General features: G+C 40.8%; 2 protein-coding genes across 2 annotated transcripts; both read left to right on the forward strand.

The window, feature by feature from the left end:
* Positions 1-856: 856 nt before the first annotated feature.
* LOC119737868 lies at positions 857-10888 on the forward strand. The gene is made up of 2 exons (XM_038212500.1): positions 857-3130; positions 8510-10888. The coding sequence occupies exons 1-2, from the start codon at positions 857-859 to the stop codon at positions 10886-10888; spliced, it is 4653 nt and encodes a 1550-aa protein (XP_038068428.1).
* Positions 10889-24103: 13215 nt separating this feature from the next.
* LOC119737871 (leucine-rich repeat-containing protein 15-like) lies at positions 24104-26377 on the forward strand. The gene has a single exon (XM_038212505.1). The coding sequence runs from the start codon at positions 24104-24106 to the stop codon at positions 26375-26377; it is 2274 nt and encodes a 757-aa protein (XP_038068433.1).
* The last annotated feature ends 291 nt before the right edge of the window (positions 26378-26668 follow it).

The following is a 26668-nucleotide window of genomic DNA, read 5'->3' on the forward strand; positions in this document are numbered from 1 at the left end:
CCCCATTTTATGACCAGAGGGATGGGCTATTAAATCATCCCCCACTTTTTCGCGATGAGAAACCAAAAAAGCTGATTTTGAGGTATTTTTCGAACATCCAAACAACCAAAATGTATTCAAAAACACTGAAAAGTAGAGAAACACAATACTTGTCATGAATTTAAAGCATGAGTATATATTGAAGCGTTTTCAGGGGTTCAGTTTTATTCAGTGGACACAAATGACACTTCTAATTCTTTCCTCCAAACATCCAAACAATGAACACACTTTATCAGTATTACTTGTGATTTACCTTTATCTGCACTATACATCTAATCGCAACGTGGAGCCTGGGGTGTGTACACACGGAGCTGGCCTTTCAGAACAACCTTCACAACCAAGATCTGCACAGCAACTAACCGCGCGTGCGCACGCACTTTACGCGCCAATTTCACGCTGACTTGCGCTGACCCCAAACTCCACTAAAAGTCAACAGCGCCACCTATACTGGATTCTGCAAACTCTACAATATTAATATACATCTGTATCCCGAGGAGCGCCCCCTAGTGTAATGTGGTGTCCAGCCCCAGCGCCACAACCCCCCAACCCCCACCACTTTTCGATTTTCCATGGCCGGGCAATTATTGGATTTTGGTCATCTCCCATCCCCCCTTTCGCCGGCACAGATTTACGCCACTTGGTCATTGTGTCTATTGGGAAGCATGTGTGTTTGTTGTATGTGGACAAATTCCTCAACTTACACGGAGGCTTTTACAATAAACTTTTTTATTACTATATAGATTACCTCATTAGCGTAGAGAGACCATATACATTCTGGACATTTTTGGTATTTTTTTATTTTTCATTTCAGTTGAAAATGGATTCGTTTTCCGTGTCCTGGATGTTGTTCCTAGCTGGTGTTCTTATCGGAACTTGTCAATCATCTACCTGTCATGCGCAGTGTGACTACGACCACGTGACAGCAAAGGCCGACTGCTCCTCCCGAAATTTGAACTGTATCCCGGTCAACTACCCAGACTCTCTCGTCATGGATCTCAGCCACAACGCCATATCGGTGCTGGAACCAGACGACTTCAACGGGACGTTCACGAAGTTGGTTGAGCTGTACCTTGACTACAACAACATATCTGATGTGACGTCACTGCTGCAGTCAACCAGGTTGGGAAGCCTGGAGAAACTATCGGTGGACCATAACACCGTTTCGAACTTGCCTTCTTCTTGTTCGCTTACTTCTCTCGAAGAGATGTCACTGGACTACAACTCACTCGATTACTTATACGGAATTCCCCATTGTAACAATTTAAAGAGCTTTTCAGCTGATTCAAATGAAATACAAAATGTTGATGTGTTTTCATTTTCCTTCAATCAATTACCCACCTCCCTCTCATTTATCAGCCTGCGGTTCAACGGGATAGGAGGTTTCTCTTGGTACGCACGTCTAATGTCCAGCGCCAATGTGACCTTTTTGCTCGATCACAATGAAATCACACAAGTCTATCTAAGAGTGCGTGGTTTTGGTTCCTATTTAGGCCTACTCTCTCTTAGTAACAACAAACTTCAAGGCATTGGAGTCCCACTTCCTGCTAAATTCGTCATAGCCAGCAATGGATTACGTGCATTTAGTGGATTCAATTTCTTTGACAGTGGAGAAACCTTAATGGAGGAGCTAGACATAAGCAACAACTCGTTTGATTCCTTGATACAACCAGAATGGGCAGAAGGTCTTCAGATCCTATACGCTGATGACAACATACTGGCCAACCTGTCCTCTACAACCCTACAAGGATTCATCAACCTGACGGAGCTCCATCTAGCAAATAATCGACTCTTGTTCATCTCATCAACAGCTCTGAGTCAACTCACGAAACTACGGTCTCTGTATATTGATGGCAACGCCCTGACATCATTGTTTGGTGGAATATTCCTCAACCAAGCTGACCTGGTGGAGCTTTCAATCGCTAGCAACCAACTCTCCGTGCTACATCAGGATTACTTTTTCGGTCTGGGCTCGCTGGAACGTTTGTATCTCGCTGGGAATCGACTAGTTTACGTTCAATCGGAGATGTTCGGGCAGATGCTTGGCCTCACCATGGTGGACTTCTCTCAAAACAAACTTGAAGTCTTTGAAATCAAAAATTGTGGCATCCTCAGCAACTTAAAGAGCATCCTGTTAGCTCACAATTCCATTCATGACATCAGTTACATACTTGGTCACTGCGATAACTTTGAAGTCCTGGACTTGAGTTTCAATCAAATCAGAGTGGTTCCTGGTGACTCTCTTACTGTAGGGGGAAGAAGCAGAGCACTATCCAGACTTGAGCTTGAAGGCAACCCGCTCCAGTGTGACTGCCGGTTGACGGGCCTACGTGACTGGCTTCTCAACAATCCCCCGTCTGTTCTCCCTCGATGTCAAGGTCCACCGCAGAACTCAGGAGCAGTGGTTACAGACTTAGACATACCTGATTTCATCTGTGATCCTCCAAAGGCCGTGAGTAAAGTGAACCATCTTAACGTGATAGTCGGTCAGGCAGCGACTCTCTCATGCACAGCGACTGGTATACCCATTCCCAACATAACATGGCTGAACCCCAACGGTACGGTGATACCAGACAAATGGCAGGACAGATTTTTCATATTAAGAGACGTGACTTTACACATCATTTCAGTTGAGCTATCTGATCGAGGAATGTACACGTGTTTGGTCCAAAACATCCTGGGTGAATTTGACAGAGCTGTGGTCAATCTGACTGTTTCCGCAGAACTGAAATCAACACACGCTGGCGTCTCTTTGGCTGCGGCTGTTCTCCCCACCATGTTTATCACCCTTATTGTCACACTCGCTGTCGTTGCCTTGGTGATTTGTCTTCGTCGTCGTTATAGGAAGAAAGATCTTTCTACCTCGGCAGTGGAAGGGGTCAGGGGTGGTTCAAGGCTTTCGGTTGGTTTCCGTAAAACTGTATCTACCAGATCAGACGGAGGCTACGTCAACGAACCCATCGAGGGTGAGTACATGACACCAACCTGTAAGGAGGACACAGGGGAGGAATACGAGGTACCATCTACGAGATACCAGAGGCACCTCAACGTCATCCCATCAGCAGAGATGGACGATGCCGACGTCTACGAACCAGTCAACATCGGTGGCGAAACATAAGAAGTTGACAAACCTACAGTTTTCGAACTTTGGAGGAAAACCCAAAACAATAATCTGAGGAAACCAGAATAACGTAGGGACTGAAAAATCTAATCACTTGTGGACCTGGGCAGAAAACGAACCCAGGCCATTTAGGGGTGGAGGGCAAGGAAAGAACCCAACCAGAGGGACGAATATCACCTTGAATATTCGTATAGAAATTGTCTTCGAATGTCCTGCAGTCTAGTCGAATATTTCACTTCGTTAGTCACTCTTATAACATTGTAAAACTGCAAAATCTACAATTTCATAGAGCTGCTTAAGCACAAAACTTGCTTAAGCACGAAAAACACATTGCTTAGTAAAATTAGGTTACCTGCCAAAACTCCATGTGATGTACATTGCTTGTGACTGGTATTTAACTGTTGTTTACTTAGCTTAACTATCGCATGAAGTTTTAGCCGGTAACATGATTTTATTAAGCAAGACGTTTTTGTGGTTAAGCAAATTCTGTGCTTAGCAGCTCTATGAAATTGGCCCCAGAACGCTTGACGCAATTGCAATCTAAACATAAACGTTTAAAGTAAGACAAGTTAAGTGGTTCTAAAAAGTGTCGTTCACGAAAAGTGTACAATATTAACGAAATGTTTACACTTTGCTTCCACGTAAGTTAACTTTCAGTTACAAGCAGCTGCTGCCCTTGAAGCTTAGTTTTGGCTGCATGGATATCTGAATATGAATTGAATATGAATCTGACACACAATTTATTGATGCTATTTACAACAATAAATGCCGTCTCTTCCCTCAAACGTGTTAAAATGTTTTTTGTTTTTTTAATGATGTGTTTACATTACTTGTGCGTTAAAACGTTAAACGCTAGGTTTCTCACTAAGACTGAATTTCGGGAAGGCTACATTGTTACATTCTAGTTTGATTTATTATGTCGACTTTGTAAATACGAAGCCATAATTTAAAGAAAAGAATAGTTTAATTTTTAGTTAAAAAAGCCTGTTCAACGAGAGTGGATTTTTTTACAAGTAAAGTGTTTGAGCCTGAGTTGTCCATTTTGACCGTTGTTAGCGTGATCATCCCATGTTTATATGGAATAGGCACGGGAGGTCAGACAAAATGTATACCCGAATGTAAATTATGACAATGTTTGATTTATACAGCGTCGGTCAAGCGCACAATAACAAGACAAGGAAAACCTATTAAAGCTGGGCCCAGAGCACACAAAAACATATATTCATTGTGGTTCAGAATGGCTTATCACTGGAAGTCTATTTTCATGCACGTGGCCTACCCAATGGCCGAATAGAGCCCATTTATTGGCGTTATTTAATAGAGGCACGTGATCCCTCGTGATTTAAAAAAAAGTACATGTACCAATTGTTATGCTCGTTTTTTTAATATTGTTTAATAAGTATTTGCATTCGTTTTTAATTAATCGTTGATTATTCTTTATGTGTTCTTGTTTTACTTGAATCTTCTCAAACGTCATAACTTGATTAAGGAATATATGGTTGTTTTTATATTTTCTAATTTTTTTTACATTTTTTCCGTACTGAAGTCACTCTGTTTGTTTATACATGCACCTGAACTTTTTATTTCGGTTTTTGTTTATCCTTTTTAGCGCTCTGTTTTAGTTACGTTATTTTACGAAAGAGTGTTGATTTGTTTTTGTTGCTGGTCTTTTTTGTCTTTTCTAAGATTTTGCTTTTTCTTTGTGTTAAGTGCATATCACTTCATTGTTTTTTCCTTTCCTTTTGTAAAATTCATATTATTAGTTTATGTTAATGCAGGGCCCTAGTAAAAACCAGCTTTTTGCTACTTGGGTTTACAGTGGATAAAAATAGGTATAAATAAATAAATCCTATTTCAAACTTTTGGGCCAAGGTCAGACTTAAGCAAGTCTAATTCACAGTCAGCGAGTGGACTATAGGCTGCCCTGTCTTGGTTCAGCAATAAACACGTATAATACAATGGAATGATTTGTCTTACTCACTGAGTATACATGTTGGAATGGACAAAGAAAATGTATGTTTTAAAATGAGATTAAAATAATGGTTTCAGTTATTGATCTATGTTGTCATTGGTACATACATTGAACAAAATCGGTATCCTAAAACCTGTTCAATGTATCTCTTCTTAGGGGATATCTTATTCAACACTTCGGAATAATTAATATAATGTTTGTTAACAACCTTGCACTCTGATTTCCATATACTCATATAAAACATGTATAAGCAAAATGTAAGTACGAACTTAATCGTATAAGAAGGCTTACTACAAAATGGTTGAATATGGCCTGACATGATTATTCAAGTTGCATGCATTGATAAGGGAGTGTTGAAAATAATGAACATAATGTTTTTTTTATAACTAACACTGATATTAAAACGTAGTGTACAGAAATGCAGTATGCTTCAAGTTCAAAAGGGCATGACAACATACATGTATATTAATATTTTTTTCTTCCTAGACTTAATCCTGCACAAAATAAGGAGCTAGGTTGATAATTTTGCCTCTTGTGAATAGAAATTTAAAGAAATATTATATAATAGATGCACGTCTTAATTTTGTTGAATAATCTGGTAGTTTTTGAATTCTATTGCTTGTAATGTTTTAGAATGCTGAAAAATTGAAATGTTTAAAACGGAGGTTGGACTTAGTAGTGACAGTGGAGAATATGCAAATTACACCTGATTCAGGTTTTGTCAAACTATATCAGCTGGATTTTATTCCATTTGCTTCCTCTAAAATTAAAACGGTTGACATGATCATGAGAATATCTAAAGTCTATAAATATGTATCATACATCAAATCATTGAGACTGACATAATTGTACGTCAATGTGCTAGGGGCTTTACAGTGTATACACAGTAAATATCAAAATAATGGCTTTTTTCAGGCCACCGTTATGATTGTTATATACAAAGCGAATAAACATGCATTTTGTACACGGAAAATGCAGTCTTTAAAAGCCTCCAAAATAATCAGTCGATGTAGCACGGTTAATTCTTTTACTCATGCAGGCATTCCGATTTCTGGGGCACATTCTGTTTCCTAACATCGAAAGAAATAAAAAAAAAAATCGATGTTCACTGGCCCAAAAAATGAAGCGTTAGAGAAAAGGAACTTCCTCGAGCGAACATCGAACCGCGCCGGCCGGCCGCACGTGCCGCAAGTTCAGCCAATTTACGCACATATCCCTGGGCGCCAAATATAGCTCCAACCATGGGCGGCGATCGATCGGGGGGGGGGGGGGATCCCCCCCTCAATAAATGTAGGGCGGGGACGATAATTGCGTTGACCCCAATAATTTAACCCAGTGCGTTTAGAATTTAGACCAATTTACCTAAATTCCACTTTCACTGAAATGGCGCATAAAAAACATAAATACGCATAATGTGTATTTGTGCGTACATATATACATCTTGGAACAGCGCCTATTAATGGTGTCAAGCCCCCCCCCCCCACCTCCAACCTCGACTCCGCTTTTCAAAACTTCCAAGCTGCTCCCCCCTCCCCCGGCCACCCCCGCACCCCCATGACCCATGTTGACAACAAATTGCCGCCGCTAGCTCTCACTGAAATTGCTTACAGTACAATGTCGCTTTTCATTGATTTAGTTCCTCATTAACATGAACATTAATCTGACTTACAGGTCAACATCCATGAAGAACTACTTTACGTGCCTTTGTACGTGCCCTGATTCAAACAAGAAAACTCCGCACGCAACTGCGTTATTAATCGTGGACATGCATGCCTAGCGCCCTCAGGTGGCCATATCGAGTTAATTTGTCAACGCATACCATAGAGCTATATTAAATTACCGCATACCTTCTTGGAGTTGTTGGAGATGTCTAAAAGCTAATTTCGAAAGTATAATCAGTTATCACTCATCTCAAGCAAGGAACTGTTTTAGTTTCAGCGTTGCTGAAACAGAATTATCATATAAACCGAAACGAAATGTTGCACGCCAACGTGTACACATGTAATTTATTTTCTTTTTTACGAGTCCATGGGTGCGTTGGATCACTGACCATTTATAGCTCGCCAGGGTCGACCTTGGGTAAATGCAGACGGGTTATATGCCACGAGAGCAGGGCTAGTCGAACGCTCAAAGGCGGGCCATCGTGATCCTCACGTGACGTGCATAACCGACGTTGAAGCCGTTGACAAAACGCCATTTTTGGACTCAGTCTTACTTAACTATATACTGCTTCCCCGTCATTCGCAAGAAGTAACAACAGGCTGACCACTGGTGGTACAGGCTGACCCGAGTGAGCCCCGAGAATGACGTCACAGCTAAGCGAACGGCACGGAGCTAACCCGAGTCGACCTGGTTGAGCTACAACATAATGTTTCGAGTTTTCTAGCATCCTTATATAGTTTCTCTTTCCTTGACATAACAAAACACAATTGGCCACAATTCTTTTTACCGGGTCTTATTACATAAACGTCAGAAGAACAGGAAGTGCAAACTAGTGAAACTACTATCGCTTTCAGCTTATTTCTTTCCACTTTGACTTCCGCCTACATTCAGATCAGACGTACAGCGTACAAGTTCTCAGATAATTTGAAATCGTGTTGCTTCTTGGAGAAAGCCAAGATACTCTGTGAGTAAAATGTTAACCTAATTAAGTTCATTCGTAGTTTAGAAATGAAATATGAGAAATGCAGAGCTACGATTATTTGGGAGATTTTTAAAATGTTGTTGGCAATCAGATACTTTACAAATTCACTCAGGCATCGTAATGAATAATGCAAATCTTCATTCAAAACTTTCAAACCCACACTATTTCAGCAAAACGATATTGTTTTGTGTGAACGTTTTTCAACAGATGTTTTCAAAGAACAATTAGCCTACATCAATCCCCTAATGAAACTGATTGTAGTCATGGACTTATATCAGAAATGTTCCTATTGTGAAATAATCAAATATGGTCAAATGTTCAAACGTTAGGAAATATTTTGAAAAATAAAAGCAATGAAAAGTATTTTTATTTGAACAACTAGGCTTTTTTCTCTTTTTACATCATTTAAACTATGTCTTTACGTATTTAAACTATGTCTTTACGTATCTATTCTTTTAAAAGTACATATAAATTTTTACTCTTTTTATTTGGCGTCATTCCAACTGTAACTTACATTTAAAAAAGACAGATTTTGTTTAAGTTTTTTATAATGGCATCAAAATCACACGCAGTTAAGAATAAAGACAGGCCTATACTAACTCTGAAGTCATTCAGTAGTTTTACTTTGGCTTCTGTTTTAGAATACAAAATGTTTATTCCTTGCATACACAATTCAATTTAAAACAAATCCAACGGTTCTTCTTGTAAGTGCTCATTTTTTCCATTTTCATTTCAGTTGAAAATGGCTATGTTTGCCATGGCCTGGGTTCTGTTCCTCGCTGGTGATCTTATCGGAACTTGTCAATCGTCTACCTGTCATGTGCAGTGTGATTACGACCACGTGACAGCGAGGGCTGACTGCTCCTCCCGTAATCTGAACTGTATCCCCGCCAACTACCCAGACTCCCTCGTCATGGATCTCAGTCACAACGCCATATCGGTGCTGGAACCAGACGAATTCAACGGGACGTTCACGAGGTTGGTTGAGCTGTACTTTGACTACAACGACATATCTGATGTGACGTCCCTGCTGCAGTCAACCGGGATGGGGAGCCTGAAGAAACTATCGCTGGACCATAACATCGTTTCGAACTTGCCTTCTTCTTGTTCGCTTACTTCTCTCGAAGAGATGTCACTGGACTACAACTCACTCCATCACTTAAGCGTGATCCCATCTTGTAACAATTTAAGAAGATTTGATGCTAATTCAAATCAAATACAAAGTGTTGAGGTGTCGTCATCATCTTCATGGTTCTGGTTCGATTCAATTCGCACTTCCCTCTCATTTATCAGCCTGCGGTTCAACAGAATAAAGGGTTTCCGTTGGTCCCTACGTCATCCAGGTAGGTCCAGCACCAACGTGACCTTTTTACTAGATCACAATGAAATCACACATGTCGAACTCACGGTGCGTGGTTCGGGTTCCCATCATGGCCTACTCTCTCTTAGTAACAACATACTTCAAGACATTGAAGCCACACTTCCTACTAAGCTCATGGTAGACAGCAATGGATTACGTGAATTTAGTGGATTCGATTTCTTTGACCGTGGAGAAACCTTACTGGAGGAGCTAGACATTAGGAACAACTCGTTTAATTCCTTGATACAACCAGATTGGGCTCAAGGTCTTCAGATCTTATACGCTGATGACAACATACTGGCCAACCTGTCCTCTACAACCCTACACGGATTCATTGACCTGACGGAGTTCCATCTCGCAAATAATCGACTCGTGTTCATCTCATCAACAGCTCTGAGTCAACTCACTAAGCTACGGTCTATGTATCTCGATGGCAACGCCCTGACGTCATTGTTTGGTGGCATATTTCTCAACCAAGCTGAACTAGTGCAGCTTTCCATTACAAACAACAAATTCTCCGAGTTATATCCGGATTACTTTCTCGGTCTGGACTCGCTGGAACGGCTGTATCTCGCCGGGAATCGACTGGTTTACGTCCAGCCAGAGATGTTCCGGCAGATGCCTGGCCTTATTACGATGGACTTCTCTAAAAACAAACTTAAAGTCTTTGATATCACAAATTGTAGCCTCCTCAGCAACTTACAGAACATCCTGCTAGCTCACAATTCCATTCATGACATCAGTTACATAATTGGTCATTGCCATGACTTGGTAGTCCTGGACTTGAGTTTCAATCAGATCCAAGTAGTCCCTGGTGACTCTCTTACTGGGGGTCACAGAGCGCCATCCAGACTTGAGCTTGAAGGCAACCCGCTCCAGTGTGACTGCCGGTTGACGGGTCTACGTGACTGGCTTCGCAACAACCCCCCGTCTGTTCTCCCTCGATGTCAAGGTCCACCGCAGAACTCAGGAGCAGAGGTTTCAGACTTAGACATACCTGATTTTATCTGTGATCCTCCAAAGGCCGTGACTAACGCGAACCATCTTAACGTGATAGTCGGTCAGACAGCGACTCTCTTATGCACAGCGACCGGCATACCCATCCCCGACATTACATGGTTGAACCCCAACGGTACGGTGATACCAGACAAATGGCAGGACAGATATTTCTTTTCAAGAGGCATGAATTTACACATCATTTCGGTTGATCTATATGATCAAGGAATGTACACGTGTTTGGTCCAAAATATCCTGGGTGAAAGTGACATAGCTGTGGTCAATCTGACTGTGACCGAAGAACTGAGAGCAACACCCACTGTGACCGAAGAACTGACAGCAACACCCACTGGCGTCTCTTTCGCTGCGACTGTTCTCCCCACGATGTTTATCACCCTAATTGTCACACTCTCTGTAGACGCCTTGGTGATTTGTCTCCGTCGTCGTTATAAGAAGAAAGATCTTTCTACCTCGGCAGCGAAAGGGGTTAGTGCTGGTTCAGGGCTTACGGTTGGTTTCCGTAAATCTCGTGTACCTATCAGATCACACGAAGGATACCTCGACAAAACCGTCGATGGAGACTATATGACACCAACCCCCAAGGAGGACACGGGGGAGGAATACGAGGTACCAACTGTAAAAACAGCTAAATATCCTTCTGGGAGACACCAGAGGCACCTCAAGGTCATCCCATCAGTAGAGATAGACGATGCTCACTTGTACGAACCAGTAGATCGCGATGAAGAAATAAGATGTTGAACAAAATGACAGGTGGAGTAAACAAACGAAATTGAGGTTGAAAAAGGTATAGATTTGGGTAAAAGTGTTCAGACCCAATGAAAGAAACATTTAGCGTGTGTTAATCAAAACATGGATTTTGTCTTACCGGTGTAGCGTGAATATCCGACTCCATGAAATGTGGACTCATTGGTAGTACTGCGCACGCGTGAGTACGATACCATGCTATTTTTAGGATCGTTTCGGGAGAGTGACTTGTCACGTGCGAGGGATTAACCAATAATTGGGAAAAAGGGGTCCGATTTTCATAGGAGTCGGATTTTCATGTGACACCGGCACCGTTTACCTCTCTAGGTTTCCATCTGCTGAGATCCTCGTAATCACTCTCTAAGGTAAAACATAAAGATAAAACCACGATTTATTTAGTATAACCACGGCGCTCCTTTTTCCGAACAGAGGGATGATTGTAGGACTATACTAAATGATGATATTAATAATAATCTTCCTGGCTGGAAAACCGAAGAACGCTTGACGCCTTTACAACCTGAACATAAACGTTTATATATTATGTAAGACAAGATGTTTTTGGTGTTCCTAAACAGCAACGTTCGTGAGAGGTTACAATATCGACGGAATGTTTTAAATTCGTTTTCCTGAAAGTTAAGTTTCTGTCACAAAGCAGCTGGAAAACTTAAACTAGCTGTGCGAGGTTTGTTGGGTTTTTTGAGTGCATAGATATCAGAATAATGAATCTGACTCATTTTATCTTACGCCTTGTACTACAAGTAAATGGCGTCTCTCGCCTTCAACGTGTTATATTAGCATTTGTTGCTTTTTAATGTATTCAGAAGTCAAACACTAGGCTTTCACAGTGTAAAATGAATTTCGGGAAGACTACATTCGCTGTACATACTTTCATTCATCGTGTGGACTAGGCCATCATTCAGTGACAATCGGAATACACACAATTTGCATAATTATAGTAAATCAAAAATCGTGCAAGGAGAGTGGATTTTTACAAGCAAATTTTAAAGCCTAAATTGTACACTTTGACAGTGAGTAACTTGTTCCTTCCATTTTTAATACATGCACAAAAATATGTTAACCCAAATGTATATATTAGCAACATAATTTTGAATTGTGTTTCCATATAATCATGTCAAACCACACTGTAAACACGTTGGGCAAAATGGGTGATATTTAGACCAACGTTGGTCAACATATCAACGGGTTAATCTCTTGGGCAAATTTTTCCCAAATGTTGAAAAAATGTTACCCAAATTGGGCAATTTCAAACCAATGTTGGGTAAAATTATATTGCCCAACAGTGTTTTGCCCATTATTTTTTACAGTGCGAATGTGTTAGCCAAATAATCTTGAAATGTGATTTCCATATAATCATATCAAAACAAATATATATAAGCAAAATAAACTTGCATTGTGATTTCCATATAATCATATCAAAACAAATGTATACAAGCAAAATAATCTTGACTTGTGATTTCTATTTAATCATTTCAAACCCAATGTATATTAGTAAATTAATCTTGAATTGTGATTTCTATATAATCATATCAAACCAAATGTATATTAGCAAAATAATTATGAATTTTGATTTCTATAAAATCAAATCAACCCAAATATATATTAGCAAAATAATATTGAATTGTGTTTCAATATAATCATATAAAATGTATGTTAGCCAAATAATCTTGAATTGTGATTTCCATATAATCATATCAAAACAAGTGTATATTAGCAAAATAATATTGAATTGTGATTTCCATATAATCATATCAACCCAAATGTATATATTAGCAAAATAATTTTGAATTGCGCTTCAATATAATCATATCAACCCAAATGTATTTTAGCCAAATAATCTGGAATTGTGACTTCCATATAATCATATCAAAACAAATGTATAGTAGCAAAATATTATTGAAATTTGATTTCCATATAATCGTATCAAAACAAATATATATTAGCAAAATAATCTTGACTTGTGATCTCTAAATAATCATATCAAACCAAATGTATATTAGTAAAATAATCTGAAATTGGGATTTTTATATCAAACAAAACTTATTTAATAGCAACATGTTTACACGAACATATGTTAGCAAATGTTAGTACGATTGTTTGCACTGCGGGAATCTTTGATGTAGTGATTTTGTTCAACATGGATATGGATACGCATGCGTAGAACTCTTGTGTATTCATTGTTAATGAATTAACATAACAAAAGACACCTCCAAGATGGCTGCTGAATGCAATCGATCTATGGGCGAGCTTAATCATTGGTGTAATTATAAATGTCTCATGTGATTTTTTTACAGGGGCAGTAGTACTTAGATAAATAAAATAACGAACATTGATTTTAAAACGTAGTTGTACAGGAATTCGGTATATTCTTCAAGTTTAACTGGACATGACACCATTATATGCACAATTTCTCTCTCCTGCAAATGAGTCTTGGACAGGGTTTGTATGGAAATTAAGAGAACTTTCACTGCAGGTGTTTAGATCAGCGGCTTGTTTAATTGTTGTATAGGTGTAATAGTTTTGTCGAGACAGGGCATGAGTGTTGTACGTTAATGCGCTGGGGCCTTTAAATACTGTGTGTTATTGTACACAATAAATCCCAAATAATGCTCTTTCCAAGCCACAGTTATGTTATATAATCACAAAACGTTACAGAATAAACAAGTACTTTCAACACGGAAAATGCAGCCTTCGAAAACCTTATATGGGTCTGGGGTAAATAAATTTGCTTTTGTAACTTGTATTTTCTCTATGGGGAAAAACTGCTGTAATATACAGTGTTTCGTCTAAAGGCGACAATTTCTGTCAAGCAGACCTATATTTTTCATTCTGCCATACATATCAACATTTTTTTCAAGAACAGCTTAACCCTGAAAATTTGACCTACACTTAAGTCATCGTAATTCCCCCAAAAGCCATGTTGTCATTAATATTTTTTTAATAACTGCATTCCTCACTCAGTGGCAGTGCCAGACTCTAAAATTGGGGGGGGGGGGGGGAATTTGGGGGAATACAAAGACGTAGGCTGCACACTATAAGTACCATAGTCCCAATGTTTATAATGCTTTCATTGGCCCAAAACGGGTCCACATGTTATAGATCTTAACAGCTAAGAAAATAAACATACTTAATATATTTGTGGTGGGAGAAAACGGGGGGGGGGCCTCTGGGGAATGTCCCCCCCCCCCCCAAGTAGCACAACCGTTCATATTACTCGAGAATTATTCCTCCTTTCTTATGCAGATCGTAAAAGCTCGTGATATGTAAAGGGATAGACAACGATACTCACTGGCAAAAAGACATTCGCAGAACAGACATTTAGCAAAGCACTGTAGACAATATTTTTGAACTGTTACCAACACTTGAAAGATACTTTCAAAACTACATAAAATCGGCAATGTGTATAGTTTAAGTACTGCACTTTTTCCCCAACTTGTTAATGACTAAGTTTCATCTGTTTTATCGTATTTCTCCCATCAGCGTAACTAGGGTCAAACTTCTGGGTGTTCATTAATTTCCCATGGGGGCGGGGCACTCAAGGGGGCGGGGCGGGAGGGGTCTGTTAGCCGTGGGATTACTACGATCTGTGTGCTTTTTCCACTGAAATGGGGGTGTGCAAAATCGTGATAAAGAAATAGCCCTTTTAACATTGAAATCTGAAAACTTTCTTATTTCTACAAACGTTGTTCAAGCTTTTGTGCTATCCAAAATGTGTACATAAGTCCACTATCGACGGACAACTCTAGATAAGAATATGGTTTGATACGCAATGAATCCTGCGCGCGACCTCGTGTGTGAATGCACTTATCGAGTAGCCGCTTCAAAAGACACCCCAATAATTCACCCCCCCCCCAAAAAAAAAAAAACACGAATTGTTTCTTCTTCTTTTTGGAAACGCATTTGAACTTTTCATTTTTATTCCTTGCAAAGAAGCGTTAAAAGTCTCATAAATACTCCGTAGTCGTTAAATCTGTCAGTATAACATGACGGGGTTTTAGTTTTTATTTTTTTTTTTTTGGGGTGTGCCAAATACATAAACATTATGAAACACAAACTAGTTTGGTATATTCGCAGTATCATAATCGGGTGCCTGGCTCAAAGAGTGGGCTGTAACGTTATTAATAACTAGGAACTCGACAGGCATATTCAACAGGTGATCGATCACGATTGGTAGCTTGACATGCTCGAATCGGGTCGCGCTGTATGTGATGCGTACGTGTACACATAAGTCGGCTCATCACCCGCGATGTGTATATAGCTTCTGTGCACAAGGAAATGAGATACGTCCCAACGTTGGTGGCGTGTTTCTGTCGGTGGGACCACCACCCACCCCGTCTTCTCCCCCCCCCCCCCCCCCCCCGGACGAACTCCAAATCAGGAACTGATTCTTAAAAAAAAAGAAGCTTTGAATAAAAAATGACGCACTAATCCGTACCTTAACTCGTCATTAATGCCGAGGAAAGAAGAAAAATTAGGTCACGAGAAACAACATTTGACTGATTAGGAAATCAAACTTGATTTCCGGGTCTCATGACGGGCAATGCAGAATGGTGAAATTGTCAGATTGATTGAAGTAGCAAATTTTGAACTGCAAAATGTCTATCGTAGTCGTAGATCTACGGGTCGGGTTTAGAAGGTCTTAACACCCCCCCCCCCCACCTCCCCCCACCCTGCATCCCCGGGCCGCAAAACAAGTAAAATCCCTCCGGCAGCCGAAGTCCCTCTTTGGAGCTAACTACTCATCATTCAATATATAGACATAGGCATTTGCCCGTGGTCCCCCAGTAGTGGAGGGGGACTTCTTAGAACGGTTTGACCTTGGGCATAGAAATATGTAAAGGTCACATAAATATGGAAATATGAAAATATGTAGATATAAATATGAATTAATGAAGTTATGAAATTCTGGGCACAGTTTGACCTAATGAATGGATGGGATGAATAGGGAATAGGTGTGGGTATAAGGAACCGGGTACAGTTTAACCTATTCTATGGGAAAGATTGCATAAGGTATGGAAAAAAAAATATATATATATTTTTATGGTACATTTGGATCTTAGCCCGAATATGAGTTTCATACGTTAGTCCCTGTGAACGACCAGCTGGTCGGATCTTTAATCCCCCAACAATAGACGGGAGAGGGCGCGTGCCAAGTCAGCGCACTAGTATTGTTACGAAGTTAATCCGATCGATACAAATAGTAATTGGATTTCCGAATGCTCGAAAGCAGAAAGCAGCGATTGATGGCAAAAATGAATGTTGCGTTGATCAGACTGAAACGAGTACGATTGTCTATTTGAAGAATTATTTTAAAGTCATTTGTATTGGGTTTATGGGTATTGTGCACGTTGCGTTTTCCAAGTTATAAACAAACACTCACCGCAGCATACTTGCAAGGTACAACCTGTGTCGGCCAGGGGGGTATATGATAAATCCACGATCCATAATCCATGCGTCTGTACGGAGACCGGTGGTCGATCACCCCTCGATGATAGCACCGATCCTGGAGCAAATAAATAACTCCGTCCGTGCGCCTATATTCCTCTTGTTAATCGATACAATACCAATTACACTCTTCTACACTGCCACCAGAATCATCCAAGTAAAAATATATGTCTGTGCGCGGTGATCGTAGAAAAGGGAAGGTTTTGGCATCAGCCAGAGCAAATGCTAGTACACATGTACACTACTGTATACATTACGGCCGTCCGATCAGATAGCGCTCAAGTTTTCTTAATCCGTGACGGCTAAATTATCGATTAGGCTCTATAGTCAGCAGATGCGCGTACAATAAGGAATGGATTCAGTGGTTTAAAGCGCATTACAGCCATAACAAAACGTGCGGGCATGTGGTTTTTAAAGGGAACTATGGCCTGGACAGTGCCCGATTGAGCGTATCGGAATAACACAACCATCCTTTACAACTGTGCATTTTGTAATATTTCGTACTAAAACGACCCCAAAACCAAGCAAAAGCCTATCCATAGTTAAAAATTCAATCGTAACGTGCTCGTCTTTTTGCGGACGTGTGAGAAACCACTCGGGGGGGGGGGTGTTGAGGGGGTGGGGGGATTGGCGTTCGACGGGAAAAATGGTGCCTCTTTAACGCTGTCTGTATAGGAATGCACCGAACCCTAGTTGTACCTCCGTGCCGGATTTGTTTACAAAATCGAGGATGACTGTTTCATTTACGAGTATATAACGGGGGTTATTTAGAGGGCGTGTCCAAGCGCTAATTTTATGACTGAGAGTAGGCTTTTCCGATTGATAAGACAACACAAACAAAGAAAAATACAACTGCAGAAATTAGTATATACGTTATGACATTATTGCTTTATTGACGTCATTTCTCATTAAAACACTCGTGTTTTTATTTGTCTGTCCCAATGTATTTCTTCGCAATTATATCGTCATTGTAATGTTGACTAGTCTTTAATCGTCACTGTCTTCCTCGCTTACGTCTTCTTCATCTTGATGGAACAATCCGTCAAATTTCATCTGGTGTTAAGGCATAATTCTGCTGAGAGCCTTTTGTACGCTAATGCCCTTATATATTTTTTCTTCGAGATTGTCCACAATATCTTGATGAGAATCGTTATCTTTCAGATGTAGGTAGCTTGACAGAAAATCCCTGTACTTGTCAAAAAAGATTTGCTTGACTGCCCAGAGGGTCTTCCTATCGGCCTTTTCCTTGGCCTGATCTTCACCCATACCCTCGTTGATGTACTTTTCATGTTTTTCACTCCACATGTCACGAGTCGCTTCTTTGGACTCTTCCAACCAGTCTTGGAAAGTAACATTGTCTTCTAATTCAGAACTAGACTCATCTTCATCGTCATCTTCTACCTCCGAGTCCGTTTCCGAGCCCGATTCATCCACGTCAGGATGATCAGATTGAATAACCTCAATTTCAGAATCATCGTTAACCCCATTCATTTCAGATTCATCTTCAGCATGAGCGTTTTCGGTATGTCGCCAGAGATTATATCTCCGTCCAAAGCTTTTATCACACTGGTTACAAGCATGGGGTTTGACTGCAGAAAAAGTATTCATGTTGAAGTTATAAAGGCTGATTCACGAATGACAAGAAACGGATGAATTGGTTTAATATATATTGTGCCGAGACCTGTCTGTTTGAGCTCATTTCCACATTCCCCCTGCGCATGCTCTTTGTGTGCCTGTGCGCTCTTAATTCCCTGCTCATCCTGCTCTTTTCCCTGCTCATCCTGCTCTTTTCCCTGCTCATCCTGCTCTTTACCCTGCTCATCCTGCTCTTTACCCTGCTCATCCTGCTCTTTACCCTGCTCATCCTGCTCTTTACCCTGCTCATCCTGCTCTTTACCCTGCTCATCCTGCTCTTTACCCTGCTCATCCTGCTCTTTACCCTGCTCATCCTGCTCTTTTCCCTGCTCATCCTGCTCTTTTCCCTGCTCATCCTGCTCTTTACCCTGCTCATCCTGCTCTTTACCCTGCTCATCCTGCTCTTTACCCTGCTCATCCTGCTCTTTACCCTGCTCATCCTGCTCTTTACCCTGCTCATCCTGCTCTTTACCCTGCTCATCCTACTCTTTACCCTGCTCATCCTGCTCTTTACCCTGCTCATCCTGCTCTTTTCCCTGCTCATCCTGCTCTTTTCCCTGCTCATCCTGCTCTTTACCCTGCTCATCCTGCTCTTTTCCCTGCTCATCCTGCTCTTTTCCCTGCTCATCCTGCTCTTTTCCCTGCTCATCCTACTCTACGGCATAGAGTAGGATTAGCAGGGAAAAGAGCAGGGTAAAGAGCAGGGAAAAGAGCAGGATGAGCAGGGTAAAGAGCAGGATGAGCAGGGTAAAGAGCAGGATGAGCAGGGTAAAGAGCAGGATGAGCAGTGTGTAACCAGTGTGATAAAAGCTTTGGACGGAGATATAATCTCTGGCGACATACCGAAAACGCTCATGCTGAAGATGAATCTGAAATGAATGGGGTTAACGATGATTCTGAAATTGAGGTTATTCAATCTGATCATCCTGACGTGGATGAATCGGGCTCGGAAACGGACTCGGAGGTAGAAGATGACGATGAAGATGAGTCTAGTTCTGAATTAGAAGACAATGTTACTTTCCAAGACTGGTTGGAAGAGTCCAAAGAAGCGACTCGTGACATGTGGAGTGAAAAACATGAAAAGTACATCAACGAGGGTATGGGTGAAGATCAGGCCAAGGAAAAGGCCGATAGGAAGACCCTCTGGGCAGTCAAGCAAATCTTTTTTGACAAGTACAGGGATTTTCTGTCAAGCTACCTACATCTGAAAGATAACGATTCTCATCAAGATATTGTGGACAATCTCGAAGAAAAAATATATAAGGGCATTAGCGTACAAAAGGCTCTCAGCAGAATTATGCCTAAACACCAGATGAAATTTGACGGATTGTTCCATCAAGATGAAGAAGACGTAAGCGAGGAAGACAGTGACGATTAAAGACTAGTCAACATTACAATGACGATATAATTGCGAAGAAATACATTGGGACAGACAAATAAAAACACGAGTGTTTTAATGAGAAATGACGTCAATAAAGCAATAATGTCATAACGTATATACTAATTTCTGCAGTTGTATTTTTCTTTGTTTGTGTTGTCTTATCAATCGGAAAAGCCTACTCTCAGTCATAAAATTAGCGCTTGGACACGCCCTCTAAATAACCCCCGTTATATACTCGTAAATGAAACAGTCATCCTCGATTTTGTAAACAAATCCGGCACGGAGGTACAACTAGGGTTCGGTGCATTCCTATACAGACAGCGTTAAAGAGGCACCATTTTTCCCGTCGAACGCCAATCCCCCCACCCCCTCAACACCCCCCCCCCCGAGTGGTTTCTCACACGTCCGCAAAAAGACGAGCACGTTACGATTGAATTTTTAACTATGGATAGGCTTTTGCTTGGTTTTGGGGTCGTTTTAGTACGAAATATTACAAAATGCACAGTTGTAAAGGATGGTTGTGTTATTCCGATACGCTCAATCGGGCACTGTCCAGGCCATAGTTCCCTTTAAAAACCACATGCCCGCACGTTTTGTTATGGCTGTAATGCGCTTTAAACCACTGAATCCATTCCTTATTGTACGCGCATCTGCTGACTATAGAGCCTAATCGATAATTTAGCCGTCACGGATTAAGAAAACTTGAGCGCTATCTGATCAGACGGCCGTAATGTATACAGTAGTGTACATGTGTACTTGCATTTGCTCTGGCTGATGCCAAAACCTTCCCTTTTCTACGATCACCGCGCACAGACATATATTTTTACTTGGATGATTCTGGTGGCAGTGTAGAAGAGTGTAATTGGTATTGTATCGATTAACAAGAGGAATATAGGCGCACGGACGGAGTTATTTATTTGCTCCAGGATCGGTGCTATCATCGAGGGGTGATCGACCACCGGTCTCCGTACAGACGCATGGATTATGGATCGTGGATTTATCATATACCCCCCTGGCCGACACAGGTTGTACCTTGCAAGTATGCTGCGGTGAGTGTTTGTTTATAACTTGGAAAACGCAACGTGCACAATACCCATAAACCCAATACAAATGACTTTAAAATAATTCTTCAAATAGACAATCGTACTCGTTTCAGTCTGATCAACGCAACATTCATTTTTGCCATCAATCGCTGCTTTCTGCTTTCGAGCATTCGGAAATCCAATTACTATTTGTATCGATCGGATTAACTTCGTAACAATACTAGTGCGCTGACTTGGCACGCGCCCTCTCCCGTCTATTGTTGGGGGATTAAAGATCCGACCAGCTGGTCGTTCACAGGGACTAACGTATGAAACTCATATTCGGGCTAATATCCAAATGTACCATAAAAATATATATATATATTTTTTTCCATACCTTATGCAATCTTTCCCATAGAATAGGTTAAACTGTACCCGGTTCCTTATACCCACACCTATTCCCTATTCATCCCATCCATTCATTAGGTCAAACTGTGCCCAGAATTTCATAACTTCATTAATTCATATTTATATCTACATATTTTCATATTTCCATATTTATGTGACCTTTACATATTTCTATGCCCAAGGTCAAACCGTTCTAAGAAGTCCCCCTCCACTACTTCCCCCCCTCAAATTATACACACCCCTTGATCCAAACTTGAATCCGCCGCCCCATCACGAATTATAGAACATGTATAGGCCTACTGTAAGAAAACAAACAAATTGTCATTAGGACAAAAGTCATTTTGACAGAACTTAAACAGAGATTTGGTTCTGAGGTTTCTGTCTGTAAAACTGTCTTTTCTTCAACATGCAGCTAAAATACAGCGTTCCTGCTTGTGCTCCCCCAATAAGAATTTTTGGATGGCAAAATTAGCCTTTATCGCCAAAAACGCAATGATTGTCCCGTCCATTGAGGCCCCCAAGTAACCCCTCCCACCAAACTTGACCCACTTCACGCCACTGCAAACTGTTATAAGTGACTACCAATACGTCATTTATTTCGAAACCTCTCAGATCCTACAATACCTAATTTGAACCCTAAAATGCCCTTTTAAAAAAATGTTGCTAAAACGTCCAGTTAAAACAACATACACTGTTTCGAATTTTCCAGCATCCTTATTTCCTTCTTCTCGACATAATAAAACAAATGTGGCAACATGTTTATATATATTTTTTTTAAAGATCTGATCACAAACGTCACATGAGCAGGAACCAGGAAGTGACGAAATGCCGTGGTTTTAGCTGATTTTAAACATTAACTTCCGCCTTCGTTCAGATCAGACGTACAGAGAATAAATCTCCGATCAGTCGTTTGTTCTCTGATATTTTTGACGTCGTTTGCTTTTTTGGAGAAAGCCAGGATATTGAGTGAGTAGAAATTCAATTTTATTTTATCCCAAGTAGGGTGGGATGCGAGCTCAACAACAAGTCCTTCTTTTATGTTTGAAAACCACTTCGAATCTGACAATGAAAATAATATGAGAAATGAAGACCTATATGAGCTGGAGCTTATGATTTTGGATTTTGTTTGGCAATAAGAAACTTCACAAATTCGTGGAGGGAGCGTAACGAACGATGCAAATCTTCATTCAAAACTCTCATGCCAAACAAAAATTCAACGTACAAAACGATTTTGTTGAACGTGAACGTATTTCAACAATAGAAACATTAAAAATAAGTGCTACCTTTTTTTTTGAAAATGGCACCAAAATCACACGAAGTTGAGAAATATGAGAGGCCTAAAACTCTGAAGCAAGTCAGTTTCGCTTCTTTTCGAGATTTTACAAAAAGGTTTATTCATTGCATATACAATTCATTTTCAAAAACTCGAACCGTTTCTTCTGGTAAGTGGTAATAAAAATGTTGATCGTTTCATAATGGGCTCATGGAATGCATACAAAAACATTCCGGTATATTCAAAAACGAATCACCAAAAAAAATACTTCACTTATGTCTGATGGTCGAGTCAGTTTCTTGAAATTATAAACCGTATTTTTTAAGCAAATAAGGGCGCGGTGACGACTTCTTTTTTATCTGGATACAAACAGTAGAAATACCGACTTAGCAGCTGTGAACTCTACTTTAAAAAATGTTGATAAAGCTACACGGTTATGTCCATAACATGGGATTTCCGTTTGTTTGAATACCCGAAACTTTGCCATCATTACAGCACCCCATTTTTTTAAAATTTGGCCCATTGTACATGATTATGCTTTCTTCATTTAATCTTTGTAACAAGACCGTTGTCTTTTTGAGTCTTCGTTGTTTTATCTCTTTTATATGAATTTCACTTCGTGAAGTTCCTATCCTTATGCATATTATTTTTAATAAGCACCATATTTGTTTTATTTTTGGTGTTTATAGAGTAAGAAAATAAACAAGCTAATATTAAACACAGACATTTTGTGCACCATATGTGAGAGTTTGGGATATTGACCTGTAATCTGAGGACTACGCGGAAGTGTGTAGAAATATTAGTTTGCGTGCAATCATCTAGGCCAGCTAAGAATAACAATCATGTAGGACGAACAGGAACTTGGCTTCGAGTTTATCAAAAGGACAATATCAACGGAGCAAAAGGCTCTGATAAAAGCTTGACGTTAGATTGTTTTATGTTGTTTTTTCATGGAAATATAAATTTAATCAATGCACTTCGTGGACATATCAATTTTATCATATGGCGCTGATACGGGGGGGGGATGGGGGGGGGTCAAAACCCTAGCTCGCCCTACTCTGACCCCAAAACAACTGAGAATTTTTCTATTCCCCCTGGATGGGATGCTAGTCCATCGCAGGTTACTCCCCAGCTAATGCTGGTACCCATTTATACAACTATATGTGGAGAGAGGCAAGTGGGGTGAAGTGGTTAAGGACCAACATTATGTAAAGCAGCTGGATTCGAACACCTGACCCTCTGATCATGAGTCACAACCCCTACACTCTAAAAATTGTGTTCAGCAATTAAACACAATCTTGCTATCACTCTGTAAACATGTTTAGATGTTAAAAATTACGTCGTCAAATTCCTAAACATCAATGTTCAATTGCTAAACACTATCCATCCTTACTCTAAACATGTTTAGTATTTAAACACGTTTACAAACAGATAGCAAGAAAGTGTACTAGCATTATATTCACTGTGTGGACTTCCGAACAAAAGATGTCCACATAAACCAGTTTTCAGATACGTTGTGTGGACTTGCCCACGTCCACACAAGGTTGTGTGTTTGAGATTTTGATGCCACGTTGCAAAAATATTCACGACGTCTTAAAAATATTCACGACCGGTCGCAAAAATATTTACGACGAGTTGTGAATAAATTCACGACGTCGCAAAAAAAAATCACGACATGTTATGTCCCTTCAGGGCCACCATACATTCCTCCTACGCCGGATGGGTGAAACAATTGCGAAAATTCGTCACGGCGCATAGTACCAAAAATGGTCAGCTCTCAAAAGTAGCCGCAAAGTGCACGTACTCAATTGTATCTCGTGGGATCTCTCATGTTTATACGGAGCTTGTAATGGTGATTTAGTTCGAGTATTACAGATAAGGACATAATTGCTCCTAACCAAGCGGCCTTACAATAAACTTTATCATCACTATTTATTTCACATCAAGTGCGTGGACATATTTACGTATCCATTCTTGAATTTCACATTTGTTTGGTTTATTTTCGTACTTTTGCATTTCAGTTCAAAATGGATTCGTTTGCCATGGCTTTGATTCTGTTCCTCACTGGTGTTCTTATCGGAACTTGTCAATCATCTACCTGTCGTGCGCAGTGTGATTACGACTACGTTACTGCAAGGGTTGACTGCTCCTCCCGTAATCTGAGCTGTATCCCCGTCAACTACCCTGACTCCCTCGTCATGGATCTCAGCCACAATGACATATCGGTGCTGGAACCAGACGACTTCAGCGGGACGTTCACGAGGTTGGTTGAGCTGTACCTTGACTACAACGACATATCTGATGTGACGTCACTGTTGGAGTCAACCGGGTTGGGAAGCCTGCAGAAACTCTCGTTAGAACACAACGCCATATCGGCATTGCAGACTTCATGTAGCCTCCACTCCCTTATCAATATCTCGCTTGACTATAACTCATTGGTAAACAATTTTCGGTTTCCAAACTGCAGATCCTTGGTATATTTTTCGGCAAATTTTAACCCTTTAACTGGTTTCTATCCTCCGCCAACATTACCATCTACTATCAGCTTGCAATTCACTAATATATCAGGCTTCCATATAACAGACAGGGATGTCGGCACACTCTTATTAGATAATAACAAATTGTATAGTTTTACATTCACTGGTGACAGGGCATATTTAGTCTCCCTCAGTCATAATAAGCTGAGTACCTGTACATTGACAGCATCGTCCCTGTTTGAACTCAATGTAGCAAGCAACGGATTAAAAGGCCTTCAATCAGTTGATGTACATATACGTGGAGGAAACAACATTAGAAAACTGAACGTAAGTAACAACTCTTTTGATTCATTTATACAACCGGATTGGGCAGAAGGGCTTCAGATCTTATACGCTGATGACAACATACTGGCCAACCTGTCCCCTACTACCCTACAAGGATTCTTCAACCTGACGGAGCTCCATATAGCAAATAATCGACTCGTGTTCATCTCGCCAACGGCTCTGAGTCAAATCACTATGCTACGGTCTCTGTATCTCGATGGCAACGCCCTGACGTCATTGTTGGGTGGAATATTTCTCAACAAACCTGACCTAGTAGAGCTTTCCATCACAAACAACCAACTCTCCGAGTTACATCCGGATTCCTTCCTCGGTCTGGACTCGCTCGAACGCCTGTATCTCGCTGGGAATCGACTGGTGTTCGTCAACTCGGAGATGTTCTGGCAGATGCCTGGCCTTACTACGATGGATTTCTCTCAAAACAAACTTGAAGTTGTTGATTTCATAAATTGTAGCCTTCTCAGCAACTTACAGAACATCCTGCTAGCTGACAATTCCATTCATGACATCAGTTACATACTTGGTCATTGCGATAAATTGCAAGTCCTGAACTTGAGTTTCAATCAAATCAGAGTGGTTCCAGTTGACTCTCTTACTGGGGGAAGCAGAGCGCTATCCAGACTTGAGCTTGAAGGCAACCCACTTCAGTGTGACTGCCGGTTGACGGGTCTACGTGACTGGCTTCGCAACAATCCTCCGTCTCTTCTCCCTCGATGTCAAGGTCCACCGCAGAACTCAGGAGCAGTGGTTTCAGACTTGGACATACATGATTTCATATGCGATCCTCCAAAGGCCATGACTTATATGAACCACCTTAACGTGATAGTCGGTCAGACAGCGATTCTATCATGCACGGCGACTGGTATACCCATCCCCAACATAACATGGCTGAATCCCAACAGTACGGTGATATTAGACGAATGGCAGGACAAAATTTCCATTTCAAGAGATGTGACTTTACACATCATGTCAGTGGCGCTTTCTGATCAAGGAACGTACACGTGTTTGGCCCAAAACATCCTGGGTGAAATTGACAGAGCTGTGGTCAATCTGACTGTTACCGAAGAACTGAAAGTAACACACACTGGCGTCTCTTTGGTTGCGACTGTCCTCCCCAACATGTTTATCACCCTGATTGTCACACTCGCTGTTGTTGCCTTGGTCATCTCTCTCCGTCGTCGTTATAAGAAGAAAGATCATGCCACCTCGGCAGCGGAAGGGGTCAGGGGTGGTTCAAGGCTAACGGTCGGTTTCCGTAAAAATATATCTACAAGATCAGACGAAGGCTACGTTAACGATACCGTAGAGGGCGAGTATATCCAACCAACTTGTAAGGAGGACACAGGGGAGGAATACGAGGTACCATCTACGGCAGCCAGACATCATTCTGGAAGATACCAGAGGCACCTCAAGGTCATCCCATCAGCAGAGATGGACGATGCCGACGTCTACGAACCAGTCAACATCGGTGGCGAAACATAAGACGTTGGACACGATTACAGTTTTTAACGTTGAAAGAAAACCCAAAAGAATACCTGATAAAAACCAACGGGATACGTTAGGAATCGAACCCGGGCCACATAGGTGAAGGACGAGATAACGAATCTGACTAATTTGATCCTACGCCTTTAATCAATGTAAATGGCGTCTCTTTTCTTAAACATTTTAACATGTTTTTAAAAAAGGTTTCAAAGTGTAAAATGAATTTCGTGACATTCGTTACATTGTACTTAGATTTATCATGTCGACTGTAAATATTATTCAGAGAAAGTA

This window comes from Patiria miniata, unplaced genomic scaffold (assembly GCF_015706575.1).
Source record: "Patiria miniata isolate m_02_andy unplaced genomic scaffold, ASM1570657v1 HiC_scaffold_3, whole genome shotgun sequence".
Classification (NCBI taxonomy): domain Eukaryota; kingdom Metazoa; phylum Echinodermata; class Asteroidea; order Valvatida; family Asterinidae; genus Patiria; species Patiria miniata.

Excerpts from the sequence above, each read along its gene's own strand:
- LOC119737868 (XM_038212500.1), top strand. The coding sequence starts at position 857 with ATGGATTCGTTTTCCGTGTCCTGGATGTTGTTCCTAGCTGGTGTTCTT. Across the intron at positions 3,131-8,509 it reads ATGCCGACGTCTACGAACCA|TTGAAAATGGCTATGTTTGC; the intron begins GTCAACATCGGT and ends TTTTCATTTCAG.
- LOC119737871 (XM_038212505.1), top strand. The coding sequence starts at position 24,104 with ATGGATTCGTTTGCCATGGCTTTGATTCTGTTCCTCACTGGTGTTCTT.